At 44.7% G+C, this 19,894-nt stretch overlaps 3 protein-coding genes across 3 annotated transcripts; 1 reads left to right on the top strand and 2 right to left on the bottom strand.

Annotated features, from left to right (window-relative positions):
- Positions 1-5,778: 5,778 nt before the first annotated feature.
- On the bottom strand, positions 5,779-6,451 carry LOC101773193 (basic proline-rich protein-like). The gene is made up of 2 exons (XM_004977837.1): positions 6,337-6,451; positions 5,779-6,287 (listed from the first exon to the last, which is right to left on the bottom strand). Exons 1-2 carry the CDS (start codon positions 6,449-6,451, stop codon positions 5,779-5,781), a joined length of 624 nt encoding a protein of 207 aa, XP_004977894.1.
- A 3,582-nt stretch (positions 6,452-10,033) lies between these two features.
- On the top strand, positions 10,034-10,642 carry LOC101773603 (L10-interacting MYB domain-containing protein-like). Its single transcript, XM_004977838.2, is given in 3 exon segments — positions 10,034-10,340; positions 10,433-10,613; positions 10,615-10,642. Coding segments are annotated over 3 exon segments (516 nt in total).
- Positions 10,643-14,039: 3,397 nt separating this feature from the next.
- LOC101766298 (protein CMSS1) lies at positions 14,040-17,608 on the bottom strand. Its single transcript, XM_004975256.3, has 6 exons — positions 17,200-17,608; positions 16,903-17,098; positions 16,736-16,808; positions 16,071-16,120; positions 14,567-14,680; positions 14,040-14,480 (listed from the first exon to the last, which is right to left on the bottom strand). The coding sequence occupies exons 1-6, from the start codon at positions 17,549-17,551 to the stop codon at positions 14,354-14,356; spliced, it is 912 nt and encodes a 303-aa protein (XP_004975313.1). The 5' UTR covers positions 17,552-17,608; the 3' UTR covers positions 14,040-14,353.
- Between the last annotated feature and the right edge of the window lie 2,286 nt (positions 17,609-19,894).

Raw genomic sequence — 19,894 nt, forward strand, 5'->3', positions numbered from 1 at the left:
TTGACCGGGGCATGGTTTTGGTTTATCATCTTTTGGTGGTTCGGGTTGATTCGCCCCCAATTTTTCTATGAAACTTGTTCAAGGCCCCGACAGGGGGTGGGAGTTCGCATAGAACATGTATCTATACAGGTATTTTTAAAAAATTTCCTAGATGAGGAAGCCGAGTACCGGATTGAACCTAGACGTGAGCGGTCGCCCCATTGTCCTTGGAATGGAGTTCCCCTGCGGCCGCACGTGGTGGCAAGTGTGGTCACAAAACGGCAGAGGCCGGGTCTGTGGAACATTGCCCCAAAGGAAATGGGCCCGACACGGGTTAGGGAATTGTGGGGGGGGGGGGGTGGCGGTACGGACGGTTGCGGCGGTGGACGGATCCGGCCGGCGCCGAGAGCGACGGTCAGCAGCTGCTGGGCCAGCCTGCCTGCCTGCACGGCGAGTCAGCGACCAGCGAGCAGCAGCTCTCGATCGCCTTGTCTGTGCCAGGCTTTCGATCGCGTCGCCATCGCGGTGGCGGTTGGCAGCAGTGGGTTCTTCCGGAACTGCCGGTTGGGTGGTCGTGGGAGCGATGGTGGGGGCGCGGCTTCCGTACTACCGGAGAAAAGCGATGGTGTGTAGTGTAGTTTGTGTGTGTACGGAGGAGGGGAGATTGGATCTGGTGACATGTGTGGGAACGCCGCGCGCGCTACCAGCAGGCACAAGGTGGGCCAAGCGAGAAGCGACAAGGCTGGGCCTCCAACAAAAAAGAGCACGCGGTCGGCGGCCTGCAAATGCAAGGACAGGAAATACAGGCAATCCTATCTATCTTCTACAAGAATTGTTTAATGAAAATTTTAAATTACTCCACGTATAGGCAAAGTCCGGACTCTCTGAACTATTTATTTATTAGTTCGCCTAAACTATTTGGTTCAATTTACCCCTAACAATATTCGAGTGCATATATTACACTCGATGAATGTACATAGTTAACATTTCCAACCCTATATCCTCTTATCCTTCTTAAAAAAACAATTAAATAGATACACATAATTAAAAAGAAGTGCATCATAGTAATTTCCCACTAATTTTGGTACTTGGTCCAATCAAATTGGTACTTCTATTTTGGCACTTCTATTTTGGTACTTCTTGGTTTCTTTCCACCGTTCAATTTCGTGTACGAGCCTGTGCACTCTTTTTGCTTCACCTGAAGTGATTTGACATAGATGACAGGAAATACAGGCAATCCGACTTTTTTTTATTTTGGCCTTTTTCGCGAATTTTTTTTACAAATAGACCCCTGACGAAACCAAAAATTTCACAACGTCTTGGCGCCAGCCTCCATGGCGCCAAGGTCCCTGCCATGGCCACTGACCTGGCGTCTGACGTGGCGCCAAGGCTTGCGCCAGCCTCCCTGGCGCCAAGCCTCCTACATAAAGTGTCGGTCCTTCTTCCTGCCCGAGACTTCCTCCTCATTCTTCTTCACTCTCTTGGGTTTTTACTCTCGCTACTTCGCCTTATACTACGAATCGACATTTTAGCTTAGGAAACTTTCATTTGATCCGTGGATCTTGAAGAGCAAGGTATCCTCTCTCCCTCGTAGCTTTTTTCACATCGATTCGCTATATATTTGTTGCATTTTTGAACTTAGGGTTTCATGCAAATATAGGATGCCGAGGCGTGGAAAAGCTAAGAAACTAAGATAACCCCAGCGCACGTAGTTATGTTATGTGCTCATTGTTGTTGATCAATTGAAAAAACCTTAATTGTAAGTTTATTGTTAAGTGTGTTTGGTTCTTACAACGAAATAAACTAAATTGTAGTTATGGCGCCAAGATGACCAGAAATGCCTTCGATCCATTGCCTCTGCCTAGTGGTGTTCCAGTGCCTATGTGCTTTTGCGGCGATCCTTGCAAGGTAGCCAAATTCGATGAACATGCTACGTATAGGCAGAGGTATTGGATGTGTTCCAACTTTGCGTTTGAACCTACACTTCGTCAGCGCCGCATTAACATGTTGGTAAGGAATTGTTGTTGTCTTATAATTATTGACCATATTTTTTTTATAACAATTGCATTTGTTGTAGACCCCTCCACCGCTATGTGATTTTGAGCAGTGGATCGACACTGAGATCAATCCTGCAGACAAGGAGTTTTTGGAGTATATGTTGCGCTGGGATGTAGAGAGGAAGGATATGTACGAGAAGAGGCTCAGAGAGGAGGCTGCGGAAAAGGTGCACAAGGAAGAGGAGGAAAGGAGGCGTGTTGCTGTGAACAGGGAGGAGAGGGAGAAGAAGCTTGAGCGTATACGCCGAGCGAAAGCAGCGACTGAGGAGAATCCCGATGCCTTGAGGAAGGGAAAGTGGCCTTGTTGTACTCAGTAGTCATAATTAGTTTATAGTTCTATGGTTTATTTATGAACAATATTTTCTACTGTGAGACTTTTATTATGTTGTCATGTAATGATGCACTTTAAGTATGGACATGCAAGTGGTAGACGACCTATGTTTATTTTGCGATGTAATGCACTTCAAAGTTGTACTCTAGTGAAATTTCCGCAGAAAATAAAAAGGGTACTTGTTAGTGAAATTTTGGCAGAATTTTCCTATTTTTTATGCAATCCATACAAAATTACGAGATGAATAGTGAACATAAATACAAACATACAAGCATATGACACATTCATAATAAAATCCATAATAGTTCAGAATGAAAGTCCATATACACAAATAGTCCATATAACACAAAGTCCGTATACCACATAGTTCGCAATAAGTACCCTCAGTGCTCCTAGTCTTACCCTTACCCTTGTGATCAAGGGCGTCGGTGCCTGGAGTGTAAGGAGAACGTGAGCGACGTAGTCTAGTGCCTACAACCTGTGTAGGCTGAGTCAAGGGAGCCTCGTGGAGCTGAGACGGGCCAAGCTCCTCGGGCCTCTGCTCATCGTCGTCGTCGTTGTCCTGCCCCTATGCTCGACCTGATAAGTCCCTGTGCCAAGATCAAAACATTGCACCTCATGTGTGGAAGCCCTTTCATTTGCGATGCTGAGGTGTCTCTTTGGTTTTTTAGCCCATCTCTCCCTAGCACTCTGCAACGCTTCTGCTTTGGCGTGTCTTTCATTGAACCACGCAACAAGCCTGTAGAAGGTGAATTTAACGATTGCGTTCACAGGCATACCACGTATCCCTAATAGCAACTTATTGAATGACTCGGCCATGTTACTGCACTAAAACTCGTACCTCCAACCACCGGTATCGTGAGATCTAGTCCACTTATCCAAATCTCTCATCAAACCAGCGAGCCATTGTCTACCTTCTGCATTTGTTGCAGTCCTGACCTGCTCCAATTTGCGCTGGAAGTAATAGTCCTCAAGCTGACGAGCAGCAACTTGAAAAAGATCAAAATTATCCTTCACACCATCCTTCCAAAGAAGGTTCTCCGCAAGGTGCCGAGTGCACCAACGATGATGCAAAGGTGGATACCCCTCTATCTGCTCTTGCACAGCATGAAGTATGCCCTGATGCCTATCGGATATGATGCCAACCTCCCTGCCAGGCCCAACCACATGTATCCGGACTAGTCTTAAGAACCATCCCCAACTGTCGTTGTTCTCCTTCTTAACCAATGCAAATGCCAAAGGAACCAACATGTTGTTCGCGTCACAAGATATGGCTATAAGAAGTGTGCCCCTGTATTTGCCAATAAAAAACGTACCATCAATAGAGAAAACAGGACGACAGTGCCTAAAGGCTTCCGCACCCTGAGGGAAGCACCAAAACGCACGTCCAAATATCTGCCTCCCATCCTTCCAAGCATTTGGTTTTGGGATGTACTCATAATGCATGCCTGGATTCACCACTTTTATTGCATTAAAAAGTACTGGCAGCTGCTCGTACCCAGACTCCCAATCCCCATATATCATCTTCCACGCTCGCTGCTTAGCCCTCCAAGCTTTACCATAAGTTATCACATAACCTCCATAAATCTCCTCAACAGTTCTGATAATTGTCCTCACTTTCATGTTGGGTTGTTCCTTCAATATTCCCATCAACTGCTTCGCAATTAGGGTAGATGTTAGCTGCGGATGTCTCACTGTAAGCTCACGGTCAGCACAATTGTGTGGACCGACAACTTTTGTGATCTTTCACTTCCCGGTGATATTTTGCTTCCTTGCACAAACCCTCCATGGGCACTGTTCCTTGTCACACACAACTGTGTAACAGCACTCCGCATATGAATGCAACACTTTGTAAGGTCTCTTCCGTATCACCGCAAATGCTTGCAACCACCTCTTCAATGCGGGAAGGTCCTTAAATACCCTTCCCTCCTCAATAACCATACTAGAACTAGCTTCAAGAGCATCTAGGAGCTCATCATCACGTCCTTCTGCAAACGCATGATCGGAAAGAGTAAGATCGCTAAACTCGTGAACTATCAGATCACGACATCCAGGGAAGATACGCCTGAACATCTTAATATCACTCTCTGTTATCTCTCCAACAGGGCGATCATCATCAGAATCAAGATCCACTCCCATCTCGTATGCATCTTCATCATTGAAAATTTCAACACTATTTGAGCCACGCAATCCATCTCCACATTACACTTGCGCAGCAACTAGAGGCACATCCACATTTTCTGGAATATCTCCTGCGATATTAAGTACAAATATGAGTAAAGAAGAAATTGATGGAACGAATGGGGTTAGCTCCCAACAATAGAAACTGGTAAGACACTTACTCGGATCATTCTGAGTGAAAAGGAACTCATTAGGAGAGTCCGCCACATCATCAACAATCCAACAACCATGTCCAACTACTTTATTGGGGGGCAGATTCAACATCGGGAATCGTAGGTGCAACATCCACGTCCATAACAGGTTCTGGGACGGGAGGATCGAAGTGTGCCCGTTGACCCATTGGTTGGGAAAACCGACGAGGATTTGGATCAACTCCCACCCGACGAACAACCACTTCAACACTTGGGGAATGACCATTCATAACCGTTCTCACATATTTTTTCCACTGGCCTGCACACCGAATTGGGACCATCTTCCTTTGAATGTTGAGAGGGGAACGTAGGTGAAGTATGCCCTCGACTGTGATTTCATCATCTCCATGACAATGCAGCTCCTCCCGAGCCCTTCCAAGCAACTCATTAAATGAGGGTTTCTCATCAAATATCACAACCTCGCACTGCATGGCAACAAACTTAACACATCCATATTCATCCCTTTCCACGGTGCATCCATGATATATGCTCACTACGTTCTCCATCTAGTACATCAATATAACGATGCACAATTCATTTAGTCTATAATAAATGAAGCATTCTAAGTACAAGATCTCTAGTATGAAATGAGATAGTATCAATTGACTACTAACTACTAAATACAACTAACTAACTATGTCATACAACTAGCTAACTATGTCACCTAATATGTACCTATGTACTTAACTATACAACTACTTAACTAAATACCGTAATAACTAGTTTACTATGTAACTAACTATACATCTAACTACGTAAACAAAATTGGACATCCATCTAGTTAAATAGTGTCATGAGTATTCTCTATTGCATCTATCATTGCAATTTATAAAAATAAACTACCAAAATAAATTAGTTTTCATATCTAACAATTCTACATAACTATTCTAATTTATGTATCTAACTATTTCATTTACCAATTCTACCTACCTATCTAAATTATACCTAACAATCTAACTTTAATCTATCTATCTAACTATTTTATCTACCAATTCTATCTTCTTTATCTATCTAGTTAACTATAACTCTTCTTAGAGTTTTACCTCACTGGTGGGGCGACCTCCGGGCGGGGGCGGACGGCCTTCGGGCGGGCGCGGGCGCGGGGCAGCCGCGGGGGCCCGTGCGGGGGGCGTCGGGCGGGGCAGCTCTGGGCGCCGAGTCCGGGCGGCCGGGCAAGGGGCGGCTCCGAGCGGCCGGGCGCCGGACGGGGACGGGCTGCCTTCGGGCAGACGCAGGCGTGGGGCGGCCGCGGGGGCCCGCGCGGGGGGCGTCGGGCAGGGCGGCTCCAGCCGCCGGGCGGCCTTCGGCCGGGCGCGGGCACGGGGTGCCTCCAGGCGGCCGGGCAAGGGGCGGCTCCGAGCGGGCGGGCGCCGGACGGGGGCGGGCGGCCTTCGGGCAGACGCAGGCACGGGGCGGCCGCAGGGGCCCGCGCGGGGGGCGCCGGCACGGGGCGGCTCCGGGCGGGCGGGCGCCTGGCGGGGGGCGGGAGGCCTCCGGTGGCAACGGCGCCGGCAGCGGCGGCGGCAGGCTTCGAGGGCGGCGGCGCGACTTTGAAACAAGATTGGGAATTGAAACGGACGCGCAAAAGGAAGGAGACCCGGTGATGAGGTAAAAGGCTTGGCACCACCGATCTTGGTGCCAAGCTCCCGCCCGCTCGCCACGTAGTCGATGACACGCCACGTAATCCATGCCACGCCACATGGGCACGCCATGGCGGGGACCTTGGCGTCATGGAGGTTGGCGCCAAGACGTTATAGCTTGGCGTCAAGGATCCATTTTTGGAAGTGGTTTCGCCAGGGACCTATTTGTAAAAAAAATTTGCAAAAAGGGCCAAAATGAAAAAAAAAGACCCTACATGCAATCCTATCTTCTAAAAGAATTGTTTAATGAAAATTTTAAATTACTCCACGTATAGGCAAAGTCCGGACTCTCTGAACTATTTATTTATTAGTTCGCCTAAACTATATCAAATGACACAATTAATCGAGGGCAGTAATTTGAACTTTTACCACTCAATAATAATTCACATTTTAAGTCATCCAAATATTCGAGTGCATATATTACACTCGATGAATGTACATAGTTAACATTTCCAACCCTATATCCTCTTATACTTCTTAAAAAAAAGAATTAAATAGATACACATAATTAAAAAGAAGTGCATCATAGTAATTTCTCACTAATTTTGATACTTGGTCCAATCAAATTGGTACTTCTTGGTACTTCTATTTTCGTACTCGTGTACGAGCCTGTGCACTCTTTTTTGCTTCACCTGAAGTGATTTGACATAGATGAGCAATAATGGATCATCTAGTGTCAAATGAAAATAAGGATGTACTTGCCGTCGTTCAACCATCCATGACTTAATGTAAGATTGCTTGGAAGCTAATTAACTGCCACAAAAACAACTTATATCCACTTTAGATTTACGCTCACACCGAGCAAATCACATATCAAGTGTCTACGAAATTGGTCAAACTGAAGTGACAAAAATTTAGCCAATTCAACCTGACGCTTAAATCATACTTCTACCCAACTCGCACGGCTAAATCTGTTGCTAATACAGAGCTAACCAACTCTTCCTAAAATCTAATGCTCCACTAAAAATTTCCCAAGAAAACCATTATCAGCGGAGAGCTACGATAATGATTGGTAGGTTCCTATTTACTTGTCGAAGATAGATAGGGGTTGAAATTTTCATCCCACCCCGACCCATTATAGCATCACCCAGCACAGCAAAATCCCATCAAAGACTATTTAATTGAAAAAATATTGTCAACATTTTTCAAAAAAGTTGGACCAACATTTTTCAAAAAAGTTGGACCAACATTTCTTTAAAAAAGTTGAACCAATATTTATTAAAAAAACTTGAGCCAAATATTTCTTTAGAAAAAGTTGAATCCAACATTTTTTTAACCACCTTCCTCAGCTCCAGCGGCGGCGCGCGGCGGCTTGGCGGTGAGCTCGAGCAAGACAACCCGTGCTTTTCCTTGCCTCATGTTGTCTCCCCTGTTCATGGAGGACCTCAATCTGGTAGCGTTAAGGATGACAAGTGCCGTGACAAGCTTGATTTGGATAATGGTGACCTCGAATTGGATTGTGGTGTTGGAAGTCAGTGAGCTCAATTTGGGTGGGCAAAACTTCAATTTAGCTTGGGAGGGGAGGGGGCGGCGGCGAGAAGGATAGAGCATTGGAGCTTCTCTGGTGCTTGGTGCTGATTTGAGTTGGGGAAGAAAAATAAAAGTTGCTGCTTTGATTTTGAAAAGGCAGTGATGAGAAAGAGGTGAAGAGGATATGGGAATTCCATTGCTCATGTTTGGGATTGAAGGGTTGGGTTGCTTGCTGTCTGCTTGGAACCTTGGAGTGGCGCTGGTGTGCTCTGCCTTTTGGAAGATAAGAGCAGGAAAAGGTTGGTAGGGCAAGCAGAGAGGTGCATTTGGATTTGGAATGGAGAAAGGAGGCAAGCAGTACGTGCTACCCACGACAAACTCAAGATGTTCGACAATATGCCCGAGACTGTGTCGGAGCTGCAGCAAGAATTGATTTAGGGAGAGAGGTGCCTGAGCTGCTGCAATGACAACCAATGCAGGAAGAGCTACTGCTAGCTCGGTGTGGAGCGGTGATGGTTGTTCGACTCACCAAACCAGAAGGGAGGCGATCCAACGAGACTAAGCCTGGCAAGCAACCAAACACACACAATCAAACAAGAGGTACTTGCATTGTCTAAAGATGCCTTGGGCTGGCCTTGCATATCTAATACCCAGGCTTGGGCTAGAACAAGGAACCAATCACCACCTATGGTGCCAATCTAACTCCATTTGCACCTCCAATCATGAGTTCGACAATGGTTGCATAGGATGCACCAATCTGGCCAGCGAGCTCCTTCTCATCTTTTCTCTCTTGTTTCTCCTTTATTGTTCTATGAGCTGAACTCGTGGATGCTATTCTTGGCCCTCTCGAGCACCTCTCTCTCACACCTAATGGACCAATATATACAAGCTGGGATTTGTTTCCGAACCTATCTGCACCTTCCATCAAGGCAACAAATCAATGGCTCACACACATGCTGTACTGGGCTCTTGGGCTAATATATACGAGCTATGAACCAAAACCTGATGTTGATTCTTAGAGTCTATTTGGTTTGACTTCTAAAGTGCTGTGGCTGCCGCAAAAAGTAGAAAGCTAACCAAAGCTTACGCTCCTAGCACGGTACTTCAACAAAAAGCTAGCTTCGCGCGACATTGTATTCCCGCAGCACCTCTTACCCGGCTTTCACCGGCTGCGAAGGATTGGTTTTACACCAAATTACCCACCTGCCACTCTTTACAACTTACCGGTTCGATATTTTCCATCGCTCTCCTCTCTTTCTCTGGTCCAGAACCATCGCTCTCATCTATCCACAACCGCAGGCTGCGCTAGGGTTAGCGCACGGGCCGGCGGCGGCGCTTCCTGCTTCGTCATCGGCGACGGCGACCGCTCCTCCCCGGCAAGAGCGCATCCCGCCCTCTCTTCCTCTCCTAGGGCTGCCGCCCTTTCTTCGTCGCAGCAGGCCGCTGCCGCCTTGTCCATCACAGCGGGTCGCTGGTGGCAGCGGGACGCCCCTGCCCTGTCGCTGCTGCCAACGGGCCGCTGCCGCCCTGTCTTCGTCGCAGCAGGCCCCCGCCGCCCTCTCTCTGTCGCAGTAGGCCGCCGCCTCCAGCGGGACGCCGCTGACCTCTCTCCTGGGGCCGTGCTAGTGGCCGCCCCTTTCGTCTCCTCCCTGGACCAAGCTGTAGGAGCTGGCGCAGCGCAAATCCGTGACTGGCAGCTCCGGATCTGCAAGCACTCGAGTGGACGGGATTTCGTGAGTCAGGATTCGAGGTGAGTCTCTAGGAGCTCGAGCTTAAGTATACTGAATTCCCTGTTGTGCTCTGTGCTGTCCGTTCGATACATGTAGGTAGCCATTATTAATTCATGGAGTATATTGAGAAAACAAACACATGGCTTGTTCATTCGAGTAGTAAATTGGCTTGTGCCATTCGAGTAGTAAATTGGCTTGTGCACGTTAAGGTTTTATAAACTGTGTTCTGTGAAATATACTTGTGGAAGTAGCTCATCTAAAAATAACTATTGTGCATATTATTAGGTAGGGTGAATACCACCAAAGATTTGGGGTATTATAACTTCCTTTGTGCCAGACTAGATATATCATGGATGAATTGAAGGACAAGAGTATAGAGATAGACACTAGTTCTTGGGTCGTAGTCATGTTATGGTAACTGAATTGAATCAAAGTTTTTTTTCTTCATTCAAGAATGGCTGATAAGGCAGATTGGTGTGATGCCAATGTGAGGTATTTTATTGATATCTGCAAAGGAGAGATAGAAGCTGGAAATAGGCCGTTGGGATTTTTCAATAGGACTGGTTGGAAAAATGTTATATCTAAGCATGAAGAAAAAACTGGTCAGAAGCTAACAAAGAAACAACTCAAGAACAAGTGGGACAATATGAAAAAGGAATATACATGGTTCATGGAGTTGAAAAATAGTGCAACTGGGCTTGGATGGAATGAGGCGAAGCGAACTGTTGAGTGCTCTAAGGAATGGTGGGATGAACACCTAGCTATAAGCACTTTACTGTCATTATTCATTGTTCATTTTCAATGTTTTCATATTCTGTTACTTGCTGATGAACCCTTTGTTTCATTTAATTTCAGAGGTGCAATAATCCTGAGAAAGGTATCAAATGCAACCATGTGAGGTTTAGAAAACAAGGGCCAAAGCACCTTGATGATCTGCATATATTGTTTGATAAGATACATGTTAGTGGTGCTAGTGCATCCTGCCCTGGAGATATATCCTCTGATGAGTCAAGTGATGACGATGTGAGTGAGATACAAAAAACTCAAGACATTGATGATGTGAAGCTGGCTGCTTTGAACAAATCAAAGCCAGGGAAAAAGAAACGTAAGGAACACTCTAGTTCTATTGTAGAGAAGGAGGAGAAGAGCCCATTCTTTCGACTGTACAAGAACACATGTTTGAAGATAGAAACTGCAGCAGATAAGATATCCTCTAGTGTTGAAGCTTCATCTGCTGCTCTAACCAATCCAGTCCCAAGCATTTCAGAGGCTATGAAGATGGTGAAAGATTGTGGAGTGCAAGAAAAAACTGCTCTAATGCACACAGCCACTTTCCTTATCGTCAAACCTGAATTTAGGGAGGTCTTTACCTCCCTGGAAACAAAAGAAGGAAGATTCGATTTGATTGGGAGAGAGCATGAAAAGGAGTTGTTAAAGCGTCAATAGAATTATTCCCTACTTTATCTAGTGTTGTGTTGTGAACCAATAATTGTTTATTTTCCTTTGTTGAGAACCATTAGTTGTCTGTTATTACCCTTTGTTGAGAACCATTAGTCGTTTGTGCACCAATATTTGTTTAGTTGTCTGTGAGAACTATTTGAGAACCATTGGTTATGTGTTCATATGGTGTTCATATATTCGTGTTGTCCATCCATATGATGTTCATATATTTGGTTATGTGCTTCTGTTATCTGAATGGAAGAATTGAACTTGTGTCTGTAGGAAAGAATTGAACTTGTGTCTGTAGATGGATGCCAACATGGAAGAACTGGCCAAAAAGGAGCAAAAGGGATTATTGCTTCTAGCTGAACTTTCCTATCAGGCTGCTACTATTGGTCAAATGGGAAACATGTACACGGATCGGTATTTCAACAAAGCAGAATACAGGGAAACATTAGAAACTGGACTTCAATGGGTTATGAGGTGCTTTGATTGTCCGAGGTACTTTTATAAGATGTTTCGAATGAGCACTGATATTTTCATGGCACTACATGATTTGCTCATCTCGAATTACGGTTTGATCTCAACTAACAATGTTTCATCAATTGAGTCATTGGCGATGTTTCTGTGGATCGTCGGAGGACCCCAATCATTTTCACAAGCTGAAAATCATTTTACACGGTCGCTATGGACAGTTCACACCAAGTTTCATGAAGTATTGAATTGTTTGCGCAAGTTAGCAAAGGACAATATCAAGCTAAGAGATCCAACTTTCTGTACTAAGCATGAAAGGGTGAAAGAGGACCGTTTCTGGCCTTATTTCAAAGGCGCTATTGGAGCTATAGACGGTTCACATGTTAAAGTTGCCGTTCCAGCAGAGGAAGTGGTTAACCACACATGTCGACATGGATATACATCTTAGAACGTGCTAGCTGTTTGTGACTTTGATATGAGGTTTATCTTTGCGGTTGCTGGTTGGCCGGGTTCTGCACATGACACACGGATTCTCAATCATGCATTAGCGAATTTTCCTTCATTTCCCGTGCCTCCCAAAGGTATGCATGTTGGTTAAGAGTTAGTAATAATTCTATTGTTGTTTTCCTTTGATGATTTGATTTGGTTTTGTAGGAAAATATTATCTTGTGGACTCTGGCTATTCAAACAGAGTAGGATATCTTGCCCCTTTCAAAGAAGCACATACCACATACCAGAATTCCAGCTTCGTTCTGGACGTCCTCCTCAAGGGAAGTACGAGATTTTCAATTTTTTGCATTCATCCCTTCGAAATGTCATTGAGCGGGCTTTCGGAGTGTTGAAGCAGAAGTGGCGTATTTTGAAGGACATGCCAAGTTTCTCCACTCGTACTCAAAAGCATATTATTCTTGCTTGCATGGCATTGCATAATTTTATTCGTGAGAGCAATTTGCATGATAAAGTGTTTGATAGATGTGATGCTGATGAGGACTACCTACTACAAGAGACATGTGGCATAACCCAAACACAAGGAGATGAGAGTCCAGATGGGGAGAATGAGGATACGATGAATACTATTCGTAGTAGAATAGCTGATGCTTTGGTTAGGACGAGAGGGAGATAATTATGTGGACCATATGTTAATGGTGGACATTTATATGAACCATATATCTTTTGTGAAATGTTATCTTGGTATTCATGTGGAGAATATGGTAACGGTGGCTGCAAAATTTTTAAAAAAATAAATTTCCCTTTCTAAAATGGTAATTTACATGTGATTAAGTGAACAACACAGTGTTTTACAATCAATTTGCATATCAACAGTCCCTCGTACCTTCCAAGGGCATTACAGACCTTCCTTGCCAAACCTACAGTCTCACAGCTGTTTCAACCAAACGGCTTTCGGCTTTCTCACGGCTGACAACTTAAAGCAGCTTTTCCACAGCTCACAGCTCACAGCAGCTTTTTCACAGCTCACAGTCCAACCAAACAGACCCTAAGAATCATACGCCACTGTAATATTCTTAAATCTGTGACTCTGTGCTCAACTTTGGATACAGAAAATAATGAGTTCAAAGCATTAATCTTTCTGTTCATGGCTAACGGCAGTCTTGAAAGGTGGCTTCATCCTAACCGACTGACTGACAGACCAATGCGAACACTAAGCTTAGGCCAAAGAATATGCATAGTCACAGATGTAGCTTCTGTTCTGGACTATCTTCACAACCAGATAACACCACCTTTAGTGCATTGTGATTTGAAGCCAAGCAATGTTCTTTTGGATTATGATATGACTGCACGTGTTGGTGACTTCGGTTCGGCAAAGTTTCTCTCTCAAGATCCTAGTAGCCTGAAACACTCAGTCAGTATCCAAGGAACAATTGGATACTTAGCACCTGGTAAGTCCCATGTTCCTTTGCCTGGTTATGCAAGACTTTTCTAGTATTAAGTTTTTCTTAGCACATTTTCTAGTATTAAGCGAATTAAACTTTTGCAGACTACGGCATGGGCTGCGGAATCTCCACAAGGGGTGATGTGTATAGCTTTGGAGTGCTTCTCTTAGAGATGATTACAGGAAAACGGCCGACCGATGAAATGTTTGTGGATGGACTTAGCCTTCACAATTTTGCAGACTCCATGTTCCCAGATAGAGTTTCAGAGATTGTAGATCCCCATATGGCGCATGAGGGCCACCAACTGTTTACCGAACTATGGATGCAGAGCTACATTATCCCGCTTGTTGCGCTTGGCCTGTCATGTTCCATGGGATCTCCGAAAGGTAGACCTGGAATGCAGGATGTGTGTGCAAAACTCTGTGCCATCAAAGAAGCTTTTCCGGAGTCTCATGGTTAATGCTTTAAATCTCTTTGAAGATGCTCTACTAGAATGTGACTTTCTTATATATTGCTGTGGACAATGTACTATGTAACTGCCAACCTTTCCAGTCAGAATGAAATAATGGTTTGCAGAATTAACGTTCCTTACAAGCCTAATATGTGTTCTTATCTGCAAATGCGCTTCACTGTGGGAGATGTGCCGTCGTAGCATTCCTGAACAAGTTTACGCAATTTTACTGCAGATCCCAAGCAATCTGTTTCCAGCATAACCTGTGCTCACCTCCTGAAACCACTCTGACGGTCAAGACTGAGGCATTGCCAGTTCACCAGGGCTCTGAGCCCTTTGTATACACTTGCACCAACTACATTACACACAATTAACAGGGGGGCAAAAACACTCGGGGAGCAAAAGAACACACCCAAAATTCCTAACTTCTTAATCTCATCAAAACCTGCTTTAACAAAGGTTATATTAGTCTGTAGAAAGACATATCGCTCACATACAATTGGACTCGTGCAGACATTTACTCAGCAGGGGGAAGTGCTTTGGTGATGTCTCTCTCGGACACAGCACCGTAGAAACATATCCGTGTGTTCCCTTCTCGGACCTTTGGATCTAGGTAGCCCTTGTATAAGTCCCAGAACTCATTGCTGCATGGTGATTCATACAAAAAGATTAGGATGAGACATTGTATGGATCTATGGGAGCTAAATTCTTCTGCTGACAAAATTTGTACCTGACTTGTGGTAGCGTAAACAAGTTGAAGGACTTCGTGTCTTTCTGCATGTCAAAGACCACTAGTTTCAAGCGTGACAAGGACAAAGCTTCCATGTCAATTAGTTTCTTGATCCTGCATAGAGAACAAACTATAAGGGGAATAGGAGGTGGAACTACTATGAGAAGCATGCCATAATTGTTACCACTGTAAATACATTAAGATACACTGCATATATGTCAGAACAGAATTACATCAACCTTACAACGTGGTTGACACCCAAAAAATGTATGATCTCTTTACTCTTTAGGACTAATATAAAAGTCAAAGCATACCATTTGTCCATTTCCCTTTAATATAGAAAGAATTCATAATTACCAAGAAAAAATGGAATACAGTGATTTTATTAGTATATTGACTGGCAGCTGCCCAGCCGGATCCAGGGGGAAAAAAGGGTACGCAGTGATGTATAAGAAAGACATCTTTTGTAGACACTGGCAACTTATCGAACTTAAACGGAATGCCAAATACCCAGGTTTTTCAGTTTTTTTAACAAAATGGTCATCATGTCACCAAGATTGGAGCAGTAGATAATCAACAGTGTAGGCATTTGCTCGTAAGCAAAAGCTCAGCTGAATGGAAGGTATGCAAATGAAACAAAAATTTAAAAAATTATTGTCTGAACCTTAAAAGGCTTTCTTCTCAATGCAATTATAGTAAGCAGTAAGCTTGTTTGGAAGAATCTCTAACAAATCAGTGAAAACTGAAAACATGGTCATCAAGTTCAAAGTAACTGAACAATAACCTTCTACAGACACGACAAGGTAAAGCAAAAGATAGAATGTGCAAACTGGAATTGCAATCTCATGGCAAATAGTGGCAGAGAAAGCAAAATTAGTGATCCCATAGTTTTTTTCTCTTATTGGTGGAAAGTACCCATACTCTAATCCATAATTTATAAGCATTTTGAAGGATTTGATAAGGCAAGGTTCTATTCCAGATCCAACTATATCTGTGGCTGTAGACAAAACAAGCAATAGGTCCATTTAAGCTTGATATCAAAGAGTTGTCCACACCAGAGTATTGCATAGGCAAGACAGAGATAGGACTTGCTGTCAGCTTGTCAACCAGAACCAAATGTCATGTAAGAGTGACTTTTGCAATGCTACTGTGCAGAGGTGTGCAGGCAGAAGGATAGGTGGATGAGTGAATTTACAATCAGGTTTGATGAGAGCCAGATGATGATAGATATTTCAAAGGATATCTTAAAGGTAGAAAAGCTGAAACAGACAACAGATCTTGGTACCGAACATTACAAAGCTATTTTAAGAAAAGTACAGAAAATATTAACATGTTTGCAACCAGACAAAATAGGTGCCTTTGTGTGAGAATTAGTAGCATTTCAAACTTTGAATCTACGACACAACATTCGTCTTGGTTCCACAAGGTAAATAAGCTCAATTGATGCGGAACAAACGTAATGACAAAAAATCAGATAAAAACTGGAAAAGTCAAGATTGCTTGCCTGCTTGGTGTACCACAGGCAATATTTACTCGAGCATTAAGCATCGCCACCTGCATGCCAAATTTAGAATTGAGAACCAAATCCAAAACAGTAGGAAGTAAAACAATAACTACAATTACTGGTGGCGTAAAATAGCAAACAGTCTGGTATTATCATTTAAATTTGCTTTTTCCCAAAAGCAGCAAGGTTTTCTTATTTCCAAAACTCTCACATCGACAAAGCATGTTCACACTGTTACAAGTTAATGCTGAATCTAAAGAAATCAATCAAGTAAAAGGTGATGAAGGAAAATTGTTTCATTTGCAACAAACGTACTGATCTACGACTGGATTTTGTGCGTTCTTAACAGAGTAATGTCTGCAGATAGTCAGTTGACAAACAGAACAATTTTTTGCTAAAACAATGTTTGTTTTATTTATCAATATACAGAGTTGTGAAGTTTGGTTAAAGCTCTTTATAATTACAGCAGCACTTTAAAGCAACCAATCTAGTACTCTACACGAATAGGACATCTGTACTGCAAGATAGCTAAAGTGTTAAAATCAACAATTCAGAAATTGCATTGCCAATACAGAACATTCACAGCAACTTTGGACAATGCATGAATAGATTTAACATGGAGTGAGTAAGCTACAGGAACTTTCCATTGCTGAGAAAATACATACCTGCTCCTCCACTTTCAAGTGTTTAGCAAAGAGCTTTACTGGGCGGCATTCTTTGGTAAACGTTTTTAAGCCCCTACAAACCAAAAGCTGATGTTTATTCTCTTGAAGAATTACCAAAAGAACAATGCAGCACACATTGCAGTTCTAGCACTAAGAACAACTGGTACCTCAGAAGCTCTAAGGATCGCAGAGCAGCCGAGCTGATAACCAGGAGCGCTGGGCTGCCCACGCCGATCTCACCCTCCACAACCTGCCCCTCGCAGAGTTCCTCCTTCCACGACGCGCCGAATGCCCCCTTCACATGTTCACCAAAGCTATCCACATCCTGGGCGCTTCCCTCATCGAGCTGAACCATGCACCCTTCTGCAGACAACCAGAGCAGAACAGGCCTTCAGGTTTTGTCCCTCAAATTTACATATCGAATTGTATTAGACTGAATTGAATTCAGCATGAGGATGAACAACCTGAGTAGGAATCGAGCTCGAGGGGTGAGAGGCGCATCTTGACGGCGCGCTCGAAGCTGCGAAGGAAGAACTCGAGCTGCCGTGCCGGCGGCATCGACGCCGACAGAAGGACCCCTCCCCCTGCGGCCCCATCTCCGGCGGCGGCCTCCGGCTCGGCTGGTTTCTTGGCGTGCGGACCTGTTGGCCCCGGCTTCTTCTCCTTATACGCCGTATGCTTATGCTTCTCCTTCTTCTTCTTACCGGACGTCGATTCGGGATTCGAGCGTTTCTTCACGAGGGTTTTGGACGGCCCGTGCGGCTTCTTGCGCTTGCGGCCGGCGGCCGCGGCGGTCGATTCCGGCGCCGGCGCCATTTTCGGGGTTCCAGTTTGGTGGGGCGTGCTATTGGTTAGGGTTTTAGCTCCGGTGCTGCTTCGGGCCTGATTTGTCTGAACGGCAGGCTTTGTTACGGGAATCAGGCCAATGTAGGAAAGGCCTGGCCCAAGTTTGTGGGAATGTTCGGCCCAATAGTATTTAGACAAAAGTTTCCTTTTCGAAGAAGAACTATTATTTGAGAGGAGAAGAAAAAAACAAAGCATAACCACTTGGCAAAAATGTTAAGCGTGTAAAAATACAGAAACCCCTACCAGTTTTTGCGAGGGAAACCCCTACCAGTTGCAAGCCCCGTGAAGTTGTTATTGCAGGAGTTGCTAAGGGTGGTAAATTGTTATCTAGCATAATTTTAGTTGTGTTGGGGTTTTCTAGTTTTTTCCCCGTAAAAACCCCATGTAATTGCACGGTTTTGTTGGGGTTTCCACTAAAAATATGTACTTTTACTCGAATTTTACTCGATGAGCAATTATAAGCGAGTTGTAAAAATTATGGTTGTGGTCTTACCCCTCTAGTTATTCAGTTTTGGATCCGATTTTATAGGACGGTGATCTTCTTCTAATTATATTAGGTAGAGCAAAAAATTTCATACTTTTAGGGGAAAAGGAAGAATTGAGAGAGAAATATCTAGGCCATGTACATTCGCATAATACACATACCTCCAAAGCATGAATCCGGTAGAATGAATGCTTGCAATCAACATGTAGAGCTAAAAGTTGTGTCTTCTATTATCATATTATGTATAGAGAGAAAATGCCGGAAACAATATCATTTCTACGAAATTGATCCTCCATCGGTCAGGAATTTCTACATTTGCCATTTAACTATTTACTGATGGCACCAGAAGAAACTAGAAAAGAAAAACAAGGTGGAAAAGAGAAACCAGGACTTCTTTCGACCATCCATTCCATGTCAGCAAAAGCGGCCGGCCGGTGTCTGCCGTTTCGTCGGAGCGGCGCTGATGTCTGCAGTTTGGAACGGCAGCCCGCGAAAGCTTCGCGGAAAAGAAAAACCAACGCGGCGTCCCACTCACCGACATGTGGGGCCCAGACGCACTGGCCCACCTGCCGCCAAGGTGGGTCTGGCTGGATGGCTGGTGAGAAAAACCACGGACGTATGCCCCGGCGGCCTCACGGACTTGAGCCCCGGGCAATAAAAACGCCCTCCGCGTCAGAACCGAACGCACGCACCGGCTTCCCTACCCGCCCAACCCATTCGACGAGGCTACGCCGCGCGCCTTCACGGGCCCACCTGCAAGTGATATAGAGTAGGCGATGCGCCTGTGCGGAGAAGCGGCGTCGACAGCTGGAACGGACGCGTGTCGCCGCGCGGGGACCACGCGTAGTATCCGTATGCTCCCTTCTCTCCCTCTTTTTGATCAGTTTGGCCTGGTTCTGCTTCTGCAGCCTCCTCCTCTTCTCGTGGTCTCGGGCTCTCGGCTGACCATGGGGCTCGGGGGACGGCACGAGAGAGGCATGTGAGGTGGGTCCACGGGTGTGCAGCACGTGAGACCTCCCATATCTAATGTGCAGCTGGATCAACGGAACAACCGGCGGATCTACTCCCTCCATTCCAAATTGTGCTCCCTATCACTAATCCAACATAAATCTAAATTTAAAATGTGTGCTTAGCAAACAAAACCGGTAAAAGACAAAAGCGGAGCGAGGAAGATAAGGGGACCTAAGAAATTAATCCAAATACATAATAAAATTGATGCTTTTGTTAGTTAATTTTCGGTGAAAAATACTCTTTTGTAAAGGAAAGTTTCTAAATCCGGCGAGCCATGGCCCCTTTGGTCACGATGAAGCTCCGCCGGTGGTAAAAGAATCGGTCGATGTGATCCAGTCATCTAGGATGACCGAAACACGAAGCCCTCCCTTCTTCCTTCCTAAAAGTTTCAACTTTCAAAGCTCGCATGAGCTGGTTTTAGGTGGCGACAGAGTTCACGGCGGATTGTGTTGGTGCATGGGCACGACAACAACTCGAGCATTGGACCAAACAAAAAGGTAGATTTCTTAGGAACCTGAAACTAGTAGTCTAGTACTCAAACTTACACAATAAATCGAGCTCAGTAGTAAGGTGAGCTCAAGCTCAACCGTCCGATCTTTTTAAGTGCAAAAGTAATTTTTGTATCGAGTTTGGTTTAACCTTGTTTTTTGGGTCCGATCAGCGCCAAAGGCTCTATTCGCTTCAGCTTATCAGCCACCGAACAGTGTTTTTCTCTCACAATAAGGGGGTGTTTGGGAGGAGGGGGCTAAATTTTAGCCCCCGTCACATCGAATGTTTGGACACTAATTAGGAGTATTAAACTTAGATTAATTACAAAA

This window comes from Setaria italica, chromosome VII (genome assembly GCF_000263155.2).
Source record: "Setaria italica strain Yugu1 chromosome VII, Setaria_italica_v2.0, whole genome shotgun sequence".
Classification (NCBI taxonomy): Eukaryota; Viridiplantae; Streptophyta; class Magnoliopsida; order Poales; family Poaceae; genus Setaria; species Setaria italica.

Bases quoted from the DNA above. Each gene is read 5' to 3' on its own strand.
- LOC101773193 (XM_004977837.1), bottom strand. From the start codon at position 6,451: ATGGCGTGCCCATGTGGCGTGGCATGGATTACGTGGCGTGTCATCGAC. The intron at 6,288-6,336 runs GTCTCCTTCCTT...CTTGTTTCAAAG, and splicing joins GCCTTTTACCTCATCACCGG to TCGCGCCGCCGCCCTCGAAG.
- LOC101766298 (XM_004975256.3), bottom strand. From the start codon at position 17,551: ATGGCGCCGGCGCCGGAATCGACCGCCGCGGCCGCCGGCCGCAAGCGC. The intron at 14,681-16,070 runs GCAAGCAATCTT...TTCTCTATGCAG, and splicing joins GCCTGTGGTACACCAAGCAG to GATCAAGAAACTAATTGACA. The intron at 14,481-14,566 runs GTACAAATTTTG...ATCACCATGCAG, and splicing joins TTTACGCTACCACAAGTCAG to CAATGAGTTCTGGGACTTAT.